The 16,385-nt window shown below is 43.4% G+C and overlaps 1 protein-coding gene across 1 annotated transcript in view; it reads right to left on the bottom strand.

The window, feature by feature from the left end:
- Window positions 1-16,385, bottom strand: part of gfpt1 (glutamine--fructose-6-phosphate transaminase 1) — a 37,617-nt gene that overhangs the window by 16,094 nt on the left and 5,138 nt on the right. The window contains exons 2-14 of the mRNA XM_088939584.1: window positions 14,716-14,823; window positions 14,408-14,515; window positions 13,451-13,576; window positions 12,990-13,048; window positions 12,223-12,357; window positions 11,600-11,661; window positions 11,118-11,197; window positions 10,796-10,904; window positions 10,264-10,427; window positions 8,038-8,133; window positions 7,114-7,211; window positions 6,478-6,598; window positions 4,516-4,673 (exon numbers count right to left, since the gene is read on the bottom strand). Coding sequence (XP_088795710.1) covers window positions 4,516-4,673; window positions 6,478-6,598; window positions 7,114-7,211; window positions 8,038-8,133; window positions 10,264-10,427; window positions 10,796-10,904; window positions 11,118-11,197; window positions 11,600-11,661; window positions 12,223-12,357; window positions 12,990-13,048; window positions 13,451-13,576; window positions 14,408-14,515; window positions 14,716-14,823 — 1,424 coding nt within the window. The remainder of the gene's footprint in view (window positions 1-4,515; window positions 4,674-6,477; window positions 6,599-7,113; window positions 7,212-8,037; window positions 8,134-10,263; window positions 10,428-10,795; window positions 10,905-11,117; window positions 11,198-11,599; window positions 11,662-12,222; window positions 12,358-12,989; window positions 13,049-13,450; window positions 13,577-14,407; window positions 14,516-14,715; window positions 14,824-16,385) is intronic.

Genomic DNA, 16,385 nt, shown 5'->3' with positions numbered 1-16,385 from the left:
AAACTGTTTCAGCAGTGTAACCTTCAGAATGAGAAAGTGGATGGTTTCAATTTTCGCTCTGCATCTGTCAGAGACAGGACTAAAGCTATTATAGAGAAAGGCTGGTTGTGATTGTGTTACTACTGCGTGACTGTGTGCCACTGCACAGACTCCAACTAGCTGTATTTCACTGTACAGACAAACTCCACAGAGCACCTCCCATCAAAACCAACCTCAAGCCCTTCACGATATACCAAGAGACATGAATACCGATGCTGGCAGAAATTAAACATACACAGTAGGCCATAAAAATGTAAACACTGATGATATAGACAATGCACTTAACTTGCAGCCCTCTACACGCAGACAATCCTGCCATTATCGTGCTAATCCAGCACGCCTTTCAACAGATCATTCCTCACTTGGATAACAGTTAATATCATTTTGGGTGGGGACTTGGGTTAAAACTCTGTATAATCTCTCCTGGCTTGGTTTCATATTCATCCACATGTGCAACATCTGGATAGAGGTGAAGTGTGATCAGGACTCAGAAATGGGAAGGGGGGGGGGGGGGGGGGTTACTTCAAACTGCTCATGCAAGCTGGGAGAGAAAACTACACAATTGTTCCCAGACTCAGTTATGCACCAGCAGGGGGTGCCACACACAGCAGTGGACAAAAACCAGCTGACACTGCTGAGCAACTGTACAGCCATGTTTCAAATTCCAGTGTTGTATCTAGACAATTAATATTAAAGAAAAGTGGAAAAGTCATGCATAAGTAATCAAACTCTTTGCTGTGGCAAACCTAAATTAATATAGGTGCACAAAATTTAATGAGCCCAACAATTAGTTGAGTGTTCTCTGTGTGAAGTAGTAGTATACCAGTCTTTGTAAGGTCCCTTGGTCGGGTAGCAAATTTTGGGAGAGTATTCAACTATGAAGACCAGAGAGCTTCCAAAACAACTCTGAGATAAAGTTGTAGAAAAGCAAAGATCAGGAGAAGGGTTTAACAAACACACTGAATATCCTTTGAGCTTGGTGAAATTGATCCCTCCAAACTGAGCAGATGGGCAAGAAGGAAAATGGTTAGGGATCCAACTGTGAGACCAACAGCGACAGAGTTCAAGGGCTGAGATTGCAGAAAATGCACATAAGTCATCAATATCCCCGTCACTCCACAAAGCTAGCCTGTATGGCAAAGTGGAAAATCCATCTGAAATATTGCATGGAGTTTGCAACAAAGCACTTTTGTGATATTGCGAACATGTGGTAAAAGGTTTTGTGGTCAGACAAGACAAAATGATCATTTCTGGTCAAATTGCAAAGTGTTACATCTGACGCAAACTCAAAATAGTGCATCTAATCAGTCAGTCAACACCATCTTAAGCATTGTGGTGGCAGAAAATTGCAAAGTGTTACAGTGTTACGTTATATATCTGCTTCTCATTAGAAGGGACTGGCAAGACTGCTGGGAGGATAGACGGAACAAAGTACTGGCAACACTGGGACATGTGTGTAATTTCACAAAATGGGAAACCATAGGAAGGGTCTGAATACTTTTGCAAGGCACTGTTTACAAGGTGAGGAACACTGTGGCTGTGATGTGAAGTGTAAAGCCATTCAGGCCTTGTTCCATAAATATTAGTGTTTTTAGCTGGGAAAAATCAAGACATTGCAGCGTCTCAGAATTTTTAAATCAAGCAGCGCTCTGGTTGTTGCAAGCAGCACACCACAGAAAAATAACAGCAGTCAGCACGGTCAATTTGTTTACGACAGGATATTCTTTTATCAACATTCTAGCCCTTTTAAAGTAAACTAATCCCTGCGTTACTATTAAGTGCTGAAAAAATAAAACACCAAAAACATGAAACACTAAATAAGTGTCTCTCAGAAAACAACAGAATACATTATCTTTCATAATATACATTATGCTCTCCAAAAATGAGGCTCTTCATCTATATTGAGTTATTAACCTTTCTGTCAGTCTCCTTAAAGAATTTGAAAGCAGCAATAACCATTTTTAAGCTTATGACTTTTGCAGATAAGGCCATATAAATTCAGGATCTTTGTAAAAACATTCCACAGCATCAAAAGCTGAAATCCTTCAGCTTTTTTTTATGTTAATGAGAATTAACATTAAAGAGGCTGATGATGGAAGTTAGGGTCACGAACTGAAATAATTACTGAGTAGTCTTTTTATCATCTAACAAACATTTCAAAGAAGTGTTTGTTGTCCCAATGCTACCTTATAACCTGGACTCATCAGGGATGAGAAACATCCAAAAAATAGAAGACCTTCAACTGACTACGTGGTCTTTAAAGATCTCTCAGCATTTCACTCTGGGCTTGTACAGTCTACGCTCTCTAAAATATTGCTTAAACAATTCATGAAATTTTAACTTGACTGTTTTCTCCTTACAATTCCAAGCAATCCTTCTGGAAATGTTGTGTCTGAAGTTTATTTTGATGGAACAGTTAGCCCGCTCTATCAAAATCAGTGTGCAGAGTTTGCACAACAGTAGTAGACCTCATGCACAACAGCAGATAAGAAAATGCCAGACGTCAGGAGCGGAACACCAGGCTGATGACGATAAGCAGAAAACCTTCTGAAATGTCCAGGATTATGTCCTTGGACTTGAAGCGAGTAGCATTGGGTTGAGCTGTTGTGTTCTGCAATGCACAAGCATTCTTTTCATTGCTCCACAACCCATCAAGTCCCCAAGCTGACGGAGTACCAGGTGTACTGATAGAAGAGCTGCTGATACTTCACAAAACCCCTGCAGCTTAGTTGGATTTCCTAATTGAAAAATTCAAGTCTGAGAGTACCATAGACACTTTTTATGTCAGCAGTTTAGGACAATAGCCATTTTTGTGAAAAACATTAGCTATCAAAGTATGTTTTTGTGGTAGTTGGAGCTCCTTTGCCATTTTTCTTTCTTAGAATTTGTTTAAAGAGAAAAGGCATTTATTTATTTTATTTTATGACTAAAGTGGGGGTGGGGAGGGAGGAGGGCTTGGATATCCTTGGATCAATTCATTACTAAATACCAAACGGGCTAGCTGAGCCAGACAGCCTCCTCTTGTTTGCAATCTTTCTGACAATATTATGTAAAATTGTTCTGGGAAATATGTAATGAAGCACAGGGTGGCTGTAAAGTTATATCATGCATTCACTTGCTTATTAATCTCCAAACATATGGCAAATATGGAGCAGTCCAAGTGCGACTCCCTGTGAAAGCTTGGCAACCTTACTTTATTCACGTGATTAATCTTGATGAATTAATCTATGTTTAAGGTTATAAGACCTAAGCAATGGAAAAGCATAAGCATGGAAATAACAAAGGATATGATGTAGATAACCTCAGCTTCAGAGAAGAACTGATATGAAATCTATATTTTAATTGAAAGGGTAGATTCTATTAAAGAGAGAAAGCTGACGGTATGTAGCTACACACGATGAAAATGCTTCTCAATACTCACATTAGCTCAGCTGCCTCTCCACCTTGCCAGCTGGTCCTCTCCAATATTCCCAAACCAATGTTTAAATTGGAGGACAGAGACCATTTCTAATGTTTCAGCAGGGGGTTGAAGGTTTTGACAGTCGTGAGCTCTAAGCCACCACCACTTTAATGAGTCCAAGTCCATTTCCCACCTTCTCCCAGGAATCTCATTACAGGCTACAGCCATCCTGGCCCTCAGAACCATTGGAATCAATCGCTGCCACAGGGGAATGAGCAGCTCAGATGCTGACTCCAGAGTCCCTCACTGCTCCAAAAACACACAGGAGGTCTAGCTATCATATGTATTCCGTGTAGACGTCTCTCTCTAGGTTTTTATTTCTGAACTTTCTTATTTGCAGATGTTATATAGGTTAAGAGAGTGGATTATATTTAACTTCAGAACTAGTGTGCCTTGGCGTGCCATATAAAAAGCACTTTTCCCATGATGAAACTTTTTGTTTTCCAGACCTTGGGTTCCATCCACAAAATGAATAAAAAGCTACAGAATGTGCTGGTGTGAAATACCAAATGACACAACTGCTTCTGTTAAACCTGAATGAAAATTCCCTTTCATCCATTTTGAATGAATCCAATCAGAATCATATCATGTAAACAGCTGCTCTTCCCTTCTTCATTCAGTCTCTCTCTCCATCTTGACTCACTGTACCTCTCCCTCTGATCATGGGATTTCTGGCCTCTGTATCCAGACCATGGCTGACATACACCTCACAATCATTTCTCCTCTCACTCATCTCCCCCCCCCCCCCCCCCCCCATCTCCTGCTCTATTCCTTACTCCAATACCCATGCACTCTTTCATTCAGGGCTTTCATTAAAAATGCAGCAGATCACTGCATTTTGTACATACAGTAGCAGGTACTTCCAATAAAAAAGTGCAATAGGCTAGCATGCTGGAAAAGGCTTGGCAGTTTTTCACATGGCCCCTATGTCTTAATCTCCAATTAAGACTTTGAGGTGTAGTGACCATGCCCTTGCATCCAGACTCCTGTCCACTCTCTCGCCTTTTGTCACTCACCTTGGTGCTGGCCACCCCTATCTCTGGCCCTGCGTTGATGTGCACCCCGCAGTCGGTCTCCCGCGAGATGGAGCTGCCCACAGTGTTGGTGATGCCCACTGTCAGGGCACTCCGCTCTTTGCAGTAGCGCAGGGCCATCAGGCTATCCGCCGTCTCTCCTGGAAGACAACACACACGGTTACTCAGACCTAGAGAAAGCATGCCTGACGGACTGCCTCACAGAGACATTCACACATGTAGGAAATAACAAAACATGCAGCAAATCTCAAATCCTTTCAAAGGCCTTTGAAAAGGTTAATTGGCTTTCTGGGATGAGTTTGGGCACCACAACAACGCTCAGCAGCCAATTTACTTCGATTTGCGTGGACAGCAAGTCTACAGGAGGATGGATGAGTGCAACAAGCATTCAGAAAGAGTTTCTCCTTGAGTGGAAAGATTGGCTCCATTTTTCCCAATTCCAATCAAGTTTCAAAACTTTAATTTTCTGAAATTTCTCCAAAAACCATTTCTTTTCGTGTGGCCACTTAAATATTTTCAACTTCTTTCAGGAACTGGAGGCCAAATATGTGCTCTGGGGCAAAAAAAAACATAGAAAATGGCATAGAAAGGGTATAACACTAGTAATTAAAAGACGCCTACAGGGTAATGTCTGTGTGTGTTGAAAAGGTATGCATCTCTCAGATTTCAGCCAGAAACATGAAGACAGTGTTTAGATTAAGCAACACTTTCCACATGGTACAAGCTGCCTGTGTCTTCAACAAAGCAAACTATAGCTGAATGCAGGTATAGCTGGTGGCAGTGGCAATAGAGCATTTGTTGGCTGCAGTGCTCCAAGTATCGGCAGAAACTCTCAGTGGCCTGTCAGTAATTAGACCACTGGCACAGCCTGACGGCACATAGCCAGGATAGCTGCTCATATATATGGAGACACATACTGGGCAAGCTTTCCAAACAAAACAAGGAAAGCAGCTTTTCACAGAACTGCTGAACACGAGCCACTTCGGAACTGGCCCTCGTCCACCAGGGAGGAGAAAAGAGTTAGAAAGGACTAATGATTCTTCAAAGTAGGTCACTGATGGAAACAGTTCTGTACATGCCATCAAGATCTTTCTAGCAAAGCCTGCTCCCCTGCCAGACTACTTTAATCAGGAGTCATGGGCCACTCTATTCCAAGAGGCAGGTCATATCGGCCACATTTCATATCGGACTTATTGTGCATTTTTGTGTAATCCTCTCAAGTTGTTTTCCTGCTCATTGATTGTTACTGGTCCAGATTCCTCAAACCGGATTGCCAGGAATGGCAAACGATAACCAAATAAGTGTTGCACAAGCTTCAGTACCGACACTCTGAGCCAGCAGAACACTTAGATCCTCTTCTTTAGCTCTGAAAAGCGTTTTCAGAGTATAAACATCCTAAATCGGAAACAATGAGAGACAGCTGCACACAAAACACAGTGTAGAAGGAAGAACAGAACAGAAAACTTTCATCTCCACTTAGCATAGGCTGACACTTTTGTGGATGGGAAGGTCTATAAATGTGCAGTACTCTCTCTGCTGGCATGAACACGTGGTATATAATATGTAACCAACACATTTTTCTGATGAAATTAACCATCAGACAAAGAACTGGACAAAATGAGCATGTTTAAATACGTCTTAAGGTTTGCACAAGTTCTGTTCTTTCAAGAGATGTTATGCCATGTCAAACAGGCTTATCTATTGCCAAACTATCTGCCATTAAATGTTAAAAAGGTCCCAAGGAAAGAGAAAGGAAATAATTTTACACTCTGCATGTCTTAAGGGCAAGAAGAGAGATTTGAATCTTTTTTAAAGGATCTAACTTGATATTCAGGTACCTGGATGGCTTGCTTTTGAGAGTATGGCGAGGACAGCTTATGTCTGATTGGCTGATGCGATGGCTGGGGGTGTGGCGGGAGTCGGCGAGAAGAGGGCGTCTCTCACCTGATTGGCTGATGAAGAAGCAGACATCGTCCCGGAAGACGGGGGTGTTCCTGTCCAGGAAGTCACTGGCCAGCTCCACCATGACGGGCAGCTCCGTCAGCTCCTCCAACACCTGGCGAGTCTGAAGTTGACAGAGACCACAGACTCTGCTTGGTCACATCTGCATCTCACTGATGGTTCTGCAGCACCAGCAATGAGGGAACTTTGCCACTGCTACAAATCTCCCAGTTTTGATTCTCACCCCAAACTTCTGGTACTTTGTTCTTGTGATTGAATGCAGCTGTAAATCTCAATAACAAATGCAAATTCTGGTTTTCCCTCCCACAGGAGTTCATATATATATACTGTACCTATGTAAACTCTGCAGTTAGCCTTAGGTATTAGGTCTGAAGTGGACTAAAATGATCCTCAATGACTAACTTAAAAGATCCTCATAATCTGAGGAATTTGAGCTGTCAGTCTGCACAAGATGAACTTTCGGGATCGTCACTGTTGTCATAAGCAGTGTTATTTTTAAGAACGCGCAGTAGCATTGGACAAGTACTAGTTGGTGTCATGTACCAAATTAAATACAAAGTTGGTATTTAATCATACAGTTTTAATCATGCTCGGCCTGGTGAGAGAAGAAGTACTCACTGCCACTCCCGCATGATAGCTGGTCCCACAGGCGATGAGGATGAGCCGCCGGCACCTCTGGATCTCTTTGATGTGATCTTTCAGGCCGCCCAGTATCACTGCCAAAACCACGCACCGTCAGACACCGTCAGACACCGTCAGACACCGTCAGAGCTTCCTGTTTTTTCTTCCCCACATGGTGGCAACAGCAAGCGGCTCCTCTCAGCCCCCACTCCCACACTCCAAACACTTCTAAATCAGGAATTCGGCTGGTACGGACGCAAGGACTCAGTGCTCCACACATCTATCCATTTTCTCACCACTTTATCCAGTACAGGGTAGTGGTGGAGCCAGAGCACCCTCGAGGGGCACCAGCCCATTACAGGGCAAATTACGGATCTTTGTACAGATGCACTCAGTGCTGTGAGGTAGCAATGCAAATCACTGCCCCACTGTGCTGCCTGCCACACAACACGTCATTCAAAAGACATGCGTTTCAAATCAAATGTTAGCACTTTGCTTTTACCTTTCCAAGAGTGTAATGGTAAGCTTATTTTAACAGAAAAGGGTTTACGAGTGTGAGCCTGCGTGACATTATGCATTTTATTTTTTTTGTCCAACCAGATTCTTTCTTGCACTTAAGATTTTCAGAGTTGAAAAGGCAAAGACATGAGGGGAAGTGAACGATTGCCGGCCACAACAGGATGGATATTTAACTTCAGATTTTGAGATTTATTGGATAACTCTTATAGGTTTCTTACAGGATGCCACAGAAAAGTTACAGCTAATCTTTCATGATTTAAAACAGCAAAAGACAATGATGCTTTTAAATAGCATGTAAACAGAATTATGCAAAATTGTGACTGACTAAATGTACTAACAATGTAATATTAGATACCGAATCATAAAATATTGCTATTGCATTTAGAGCTTCAAAGATCTTACCTGTGTTGTCATCAAAGTTGACTCGCCCTCTCATTGTGTTAACCACAGACTCAGGCTGCTCAAAGATCTCCTTCTGCATGAAGGAGCTGAAGTTTCCTGCAGGGAAAACAGGGAGAAAAAAGCATCTTGCATTTATAAAGGACTCTTGCTCACCTGACAATGTCAAAGTGTTTGTGTGTAGAACCTGAATTATACTATCTGAGTGCGAACAGAAATCACCAATGAATTTCAGGTGTAGCCTTTCACATAGTCAAAATATGATCTGTTCTGTAGATGTTTCATTACCATTTTACAAGCAAGACATTTGGTACTATTGATAAATCTAATGCTTAAAACTATTATTTGTGTGGCAGCTGGCTACAGGGTCATGTCTCCACCCCACTAAAGTTGACTACAAAAAGAAAGTATTTGAGTAATATTAAAAATAATATATTGCAGTGGCTGTTGGAAACACAGCACAATAGTGACCTCTGGTGGCCAGAGAGAAAATTAACACTTACCAATTGTGACCCCACCAAGTCTACACCTGGATTCAAGGAAGACGCTGTTGCTAGATAAACTTAAAATTCCTCCAGATACAAAGATGCTGTCCCACAATAGAAGAGACGACTATGATGCTGAGTGGGCACTTCACTCCCACCCACGATCTGAAATTAAACTTACGTCTTCGAAAGCCAGACCAAACCAACACCTTTTAATCAACGTAGGATTTTTCTCAGACAATTCCACTGTTACACAGGGTGAGATTTAAGGCTTATCACAAGTCTTTTTCAAACAAGTGGAATGTTCATTCAGCTCCAGTTTTAACAGGCACTACCTACAAGTCATTAATATTTAATACTGCAGTCTCTCCAGATGGGTATGTCGTAAGTAGTAACGATTGTGGTGTGGCACTCACCCATTTGTGTCCTGCTGATTATACATCACAGCTTCAGAATTACTGAGCAAACCCAGCGCGATATGGCTTTCTTGCCCACAGTGGTTTTGTGAACAAGCTTGTCTCCCTCCGGTCTGACAGAGGAATGCAGTCTGGGCATTCCTGACACACAACGGACAGGCAACGCGCCAGCGCTCGAGCCCAGGGGAGCGTCATGTGTGTTTGTGTGGTCAAGTGACCTCTGCTAGTGTGATCTCACGCTGTGTGTGGAAAGAAAGGAACTGCTGGCAGGGACTGACAGCATCCCTGATGACGACGCGTGGAGGCAAGGCTTTCAAAACTCAACGCTAACTAAATGTAGATCCTGTATTGCAATTGAAAACTCAATGGGACCTAATGATATTGACACTCTGTATTCACAGAGGCAGGACTTGATCATTTAGGAATCCAGCTCGCAATTGTGAACTAGAAAAGTTTTAAGCTAGAGGCTGGAAGGCCAGTCCATATTTAATATCAGTGCTCATGAACATGTATATCATATAAACACTTCCCACGTGAGTACCTTAGTGGAGGTTAAGGCAGTATGGTCTCTCTACATTCTCATGGTAAACATGTCGGAAAATGTATCTTAAGCCCCACAGATAGAGCTTTCATCTTGAAGGTTCCCAAGTAGCTTTAAAAATATGACGTGCCACCTCATAGAAAAATATGAGGGTGCAGCTCTCTCTGGAGTACGGAACAGCAGCATCCGAGCAGCCCAATACACGAGATTTCAAAGGGAGGAACCGAAAAGACAGGTTGTCAATCCCAGGGCTGGAATTTAGCTGTTAGACTAGGGATAATGCCCCCTTCTCTTTTTAAATGCTGCCCTTCCATACAGGAAAAACAGGATTGTTAAAGACCATCAGTGACCAGGAGTTCCCCGAGATCTCAGAACAAAGTGTTTTCTGATTGAGGGAACTCCCTAATCGATTTCAAAGTCCTCATGTTCACCTACAAGGCTCCACGTGGTTTGGCACCTCAGCACCCATCTGACTTATCTTCCTGGTCCCCTTCTCCTGCTACCCCCCAGAGCTCTGGAATCCTATCCCCAAGGATATCAGAGCGCAGACTCAAAACCTTTTATTTAATTGGGGTCTGTCTCTGCTTCTTGTATCTTCTTCTGCATTTCCGATCCCTTGCGCTCATGGGGCTAATTTTGTTACCTCCTCTCTGTGTTAACTTTGTTTTTTTGCTTTTCTTGTGAAGCGCTTTGAAAAGCTACTCTTAAAAGGCGCTATACAAGATAAACGTCATTATTCCAGGCACAGAAGCGGTGGGGCTGCCTCCTCCCCCGCGCTGACCCCTACCCTTCATGATCTGCTGCAGCTCCATCTGCAGGGTCTGGATGGCGCGGGCGGGGTGGTCCCCGGCCGTGCGCTTGATGCGGTGGATGGAGAGCCGCCCGTCCGTCACTGCCGCCACGTCGTCGTCCTCCAGGAAGATGACCCGGTTGGTGTGCTCGATCACCGCGCTGCCGAGAACAACCAGAGAACCCCCCCCCCCCCGTAAACAAAACCTCGGATCATACAGACTTTTCATATAGACCTGCCCTCTGGCACCAAGCCACACTTGTTCAATTGGACTGATATGACTTTACATGAATGCACAGCGGTACGATAAGCACCAAACAGGCATGACAGGAAACACAGCACATTCCCTTTTCCCAATTGGCAACGTTCATTCAGGGCGGCATGGGAGATAAAAATGGAAAGTGAATTATTACGCCACACGGTCATGCTGTTGTAAAAACTGCCTTATCAGAGAGGGAGACCTCCTGATGAAGACGTTCCCCTGGGACACCCAAAGCGATGAGAGGGGAGGGTGGACGGACAGACTGACCTGGCATCAGAAGCAAAGTAATATTCCACTGCCTTCTCGTCCACGGGGAAGAGACAGGTGTCTCTGTCTATGCGCGGCAGGGTGCTGCAGCCTTTCTTATCTTTTCCCGCTGGAGAGAAAGCGCAAACTGCTGATCAGCACCAGCGTTACTCTTATAATCGCAGGTACACACTCGGCAGCTTTTGCTGACGACGAACTACCGAGCCTAACACAGCGAGCCCGACTGTTCGGAACGCGGCAGAGAGTCGGAGAGGCTACGGATCAAAGCGTGAATGTTGTGCGGAAAAGCAGGAGATGCTCCTTTCCCCGTGCCTGGGTTTACCTGAGCGGTAGAGGATAGGGATGTGGTCAGTGGACAGCTTGTGGTCACTGCGGACACCGATCAGCAGGGGACCCCCTCGCCTGCACAGAAAGGACAGAGTTGCTTAGCGTTTGTGCAAAAAGCACCGCTGACTCTCAGCTCCAGCACCAGACACCAACACTGTTATCCCATTCACATTCTGCAGATTCAACCGTCATCTACAATGGTCTCCTTTAATCGGCAAAGGCGACAGATGAAGGTGTTGAAACTTGTGAAAGTTAATAATACCGCCGACACGACCTTTTCAAAACAAGCGATTAACCCGAAACGTCTTCAGCCATCCAGAACTGCAGCAGTGAGTCAGATTGAAAAGGGATTAGAAATTGCAGATAAGGGTAGAGAAACAGAAAAATAACAGATGAGTGTCTAAAAAAATCAGGAAGTGAATTTGGTGGTGAATTAAACTGTGCTGCAAGGGTAAGAGAGATGCCAGGTGTGCGTACCTGGTGCCCACTGCCTCTCCGGGGAAGTGGACACTCTTGAAGACCAGTGCGAAGGCCCCCTCCTGTAAGACACAGACCCAAGCTCAACTCTTGCATGAAATGCTGACTGAGGCTCCACCGGACCGCATCACTGCAATATAATGTGATTTGCCACTGTTGTACATTTGACACCTGTGGTTTTTCTGTGTCGTGTAGGGCATTCTTTCACAGCATTTCTTTCCTCTGCTGTGAATACACTGGAACAGGGAAAGCAACACAAGGTACATCAGTAAAACACTTATATTTGTAGTTTTATGCTGCTGAATGTAGGTTGCGCAATATTTTTTGGATGCTGAAATAGAAGATAACAAGCTTATGAGCGCTCAAGGATTTTGAGTGAACTCTCTATGACTTCTGAGCACAAAGGGCTTACAACTCAAACATTTAAAAAACATATTTTTGTCTGATCAATTTTCAGACTTGTGGGCTTCGGACTGCCATCATATTCCTCTACACATCGCTGAACAAATAATTCAGGCCAACGTGAATAAGATACCATAAAACGAAAGCCAACATACAAACATCAAGGAAGCAATACCCCAGTTTCCCACCCAGCTCCCACCCCCTCCTCTGTAGCACTATACCAGCTGCTGCGTGACTCTTTCCACCAGGGTGGGGAAACTGATGTCATCGCTCTCCCGGTTGTCGTACATGTACTTGACCAGCTTGGCAATGGTCTCTGTGTCCGTTTCCGATTCAAACTCGTAGCCCTTACTCTCCTGCGAATGATGAGGTATCCAGTGAGACAACATGCTGCCGTAATTAAAAGCACAGGGAACCCCACACCACCACCGTTAAAAATACCATGGATCTGGGCCTATTTACCCACAACCTCCTCGTATCCATGTCCCCGAACAGCTAAATTATTTATTTAATATTTGGCAGGTTGAATGTAACAATTAAGGTGTGGGCTGCATGGAAGCACTATAACTGAATGGATCAAAAAGACTGTGTGTTGTGTGTTCAGGCACACAACTCTCCAGAAGCTGGAAGATTCCTTATCTAGGAGATCAGGACATTCAGACAGAGCTATCACTCCAAACTTGTGCCGGAAGCCCCTTTTCTCAGGATTTCTATTCAGTTATATAACAAATAAGAAAAAGAGGCTCATGTCAACAGCTGCCATTTGAGATTACAGCACAGGAAAGTGGTCTGTGTTGTTGTACTGCAGTTGTTGCTTGGACAGCTCCACAGAGCAGACATTCATATTGCAGCACAACAGGGCACCAGGGTCTGTCTACAATAATGGAACATTTTTATCTGGACTTCCGAGTAGGGTGGCTAATGTGAGATCATGGAAAAGAAATACAGGCTATTTGAAGCTATAATAATTCAATCATTTCTGACTCACCAAAAACTTCCTCAGGTCTTTGTAGTTGGTGATAATGCCATTGTGGATGACAATAAATTCTGGTAATGAAAAAATGCAACAACATATTACTGTCTTTTACTTATTTTTTAATAAATAAAAAAAATATTTTATTTACCGTACTCGAAGCCTGCACTAAGCAAATCAATGGGACCTTTAGGAGTAACCAGCACCTGTCATGGCATCCCACCTCCTGTGACTTCTGCAGAAGCTATTAGCATTGTGACTGGCAGCAGTACTTTGGAGCTGTCATGTGCACGTCTCAATCATCAGATCTCCATGTTTACCAATGACCAAAAATTGTTTGTATTGGTTCAGCTCCCAAATCATCCATCATGATCAGCTGACACACTTTTTTGAAAAGAAACGGACAGATCCCGATGTTTCTCGTGTTTGATGAGCTTCGTACCGAGCCCAGGAGTGTGAATGTAGCGTCTACACACCATTGTCCTTGTCGGATCTCTGCGGGTGGCTGTTGACAGGGCTGGGGACGCCGTGAGTGGCCCAGCGGGTGTGCGCGATTCCCACGTGGACATCAAACTCCACATCCAGATCAATATCCTCCTGCTCTGCAGACCAGAAAAAAAAAACACAGACACTGCGAGAAACCGCCAGCACCTTCGCTCTGTCCGACGGCCTTCTGAACACTGGACAGCCCTTACTCAATTCAGGACAGGACATACCAAACTGGAAGATCAGATATTCTTAGCCAAGAGGAAAAACAAATAATGAACAGATCCTTATTATTTAAAGGTGCTTTCGATTTTGCATGAATCGTTCTGGTTAAAAAAATTAGAAAACTGTTTGTTGTTTTTCTTGTGAGAAAGTTTGAGCAATTTAGCATCTGAATCTTCCCAAATAAATCCTGATTTTTGTAATTATAGATTGCTGAATCCCATTAAAGTGAGGTGAGTTGAGATCTGTTATGCGGTTATATTTAGCCACTCTATATTTATCCACAAGCAGAAAACTGACAATCACAAAAGAGTGGTCCATTCTTTAGGTAAATTGGAGAAATTGCAGGTAAGCTCAACACTTCCTTTTTTTTAAATTGCTGCAAAGTAATCAGTACTATATTCAATTATTTGATCCAATTACCTAATTGACCCCGGTGCTAAAGAACTTAAAAGGGAACCGCCCTGCTAATTTGATACTTTGGGGTTGGAAAAAAATCAGAAATTGATGAGTACATTTCAAAGCACAATAAAAATAAAATGTACAGAGTAACTTAATTTAGGTTACAAAATAGACAGCATTTCCAAGTGTGCGCAGCGCCATGTCCTACGATTCCAAATGAGGCAACAAAAGTGCTGGTGATATGTTGAGGCCCTGTGACACTGTAGACAAGCAGGCTTGTGAATGCATCTCTTTTCATCTGCCAGAGACGGAGAGGCCCTTACTGTGGATCTCCTCGTCCAGAGCCTTCACCTTCCCACGCTGCTTGATCAGGTGGATGGACTTGGCATTGGTCTCCCAATCCTTGCTGTTGCCACCATCAATCCCCACGCCTGATGGACAGGAGGCAAGGACACAGACTCATAACAACACGCCGCAGATACAGTAGAGTCGCTGGCTCACAAATGTAAGAGACAACCAGAGACCAACACAAAAAAAACCTCATATCTACACACACACACACACTCTCCTACAAAACCACACGGTGACTCCTGGCTACACAAACAGCAAACGGATTCGGCTGCTCCCTCACCGGCCGAGTCGTAGCCTCGGTACTCCAGGCGCCGCAGCCCCTTCAGGAGGATCTCCAGGATCTCGCGGCGGGTCCGCGGCACGTGGTAGTTCAGGTAGGCAAAGATTCCTGACCGACAGGAAGGGAGAGAGGGGATTACAGAGGAGCAGAGCAGCACTGAGGAGGGCTCACAAAAGTTACAAAAGTCTCTATAAATCTCCAGCTTGGCCAGAGAGTTGGCCAAAATCTTCAATTATTTGTTCCTTTAAGCGATTAAGTGTTCATTTGGAGCAGCCTCTTTTAAACCGCGGGTGTCTTCCAGGACTGGTGTTGGACATCGACATTGCACAATGCTCAGGAGAGTCAGGGCAGCTCTAGAAAATTCCAGTCAGGAAGGATTATAAATAAGCCGTTGTTAAAACTGAAAAACATTTGTCTTTATCCATTCACAGAGACAGTGTAACTTTATCGCCCATTGTGGAAATCTTTTCGGATGAGACTTCAAATAACTGGATATTCCAGTATTCTTACATTTTTCTACTTAAAACACTGTATATTGTATATGTGTATTATGAAAACAAGCTGTATTCTTTTCTCATTTCAGCAGCCATTACATTATGAACTGTGTTCAATTCCTCAGCGTTTGACACTTCTGCTCTACGTGAGCCCTTTTAAATGATCTTAACAAGAAATCCCAATACAGGTATCTTTAAAAAAAAGTGTCTGTATTTTCACTCCTCACTCGCTTTTGGGTTGACGTGAACTCCACATGCCTTAGGCACTGGCTCAATACAAAACAGTAAATACATCAAGCGTAAAAGTTTCGCCTTTCAGCCCAAAGTGAAAGACCAGAAAAAAAAACATTAAAACTTTTCCACAGCCTCCTAGATAGCATGTAAATGACCATCTTACTTAAAAAGAGACCAGCATGATGTTATGCACAATCACATAGCATCCATCTATATTCTCCATTGCCAGATTAACCTCCCTCCCCCAGTGAGCCGACTTCACTTCCTCCATTTCTGAGAAATCAGGGTTTCAGATAGTTTGTTTCCATGAACACAAAAGTATTTTACATAGAACCAAACATGATTTGAATAGAACATGAAAGCTCTGTATGAAACAAGCTGATAACATATGGGCGCTATTTATCAGGATAACAAGAAACAAGAAAGAGGAAGCAATCAGTTCACACAGATATGAATGCTTTCTCAGGAGTTTACAGGACTGAAAAGGTAGCGGCATTGAGGTAGGAAATTAAAACTAATGATTTATCTTAGAAACCCAGCTTGGGAAAGTCAATTTGGGCCAAAACAAGGAGCATATAGAACACAATGCAAACGCTTAGGGCATTCAGGCTGCCTGAGAACTTCACTGAACAACAACTAAAGAGGGTATGCCAGGAAAAATTAAGGAACTTCAGCTTTGCACCTTTCTTTAAACCACTGATGATAATAGCTCAGTCGCTTCTGGCTTTGTCCCATCGTACCATCACCAGCATTGATCCTGGTGTTAAATATAACCAAAAGTAAAGGGTCTGCATTCTTGCATTGAAGCATTTAGGGAAGACAGGCTGTACAGGACAGACAAGAGTGACTGCTTCTATTCACAATAACGCCTACTGTACAAAACTCACACTGCACAAAAATCTATATTTATCCGTTTCAGCACACACCAGGCGCCACAGACAC

The sequence above is a fragment of the Atractosteus spatula genome, chromosome 2 (assembly GCF_055471065.1).
Source record: "Atractosteus spatula isolate fAtrSpa1 chromosome 2, fAtrSpa1.hap1, whole genome shotgun sequence".
Taxonomy (NCBI): Eukaryota; Metazoa; Chordata; class Actinopteri; order Semionotiformes; family Lepisosteidae; genus Atractosteus; species Atractosteus spatula.
This window is presented reverse-complemented; position numbering and strand designations above follow the sequence as displayed.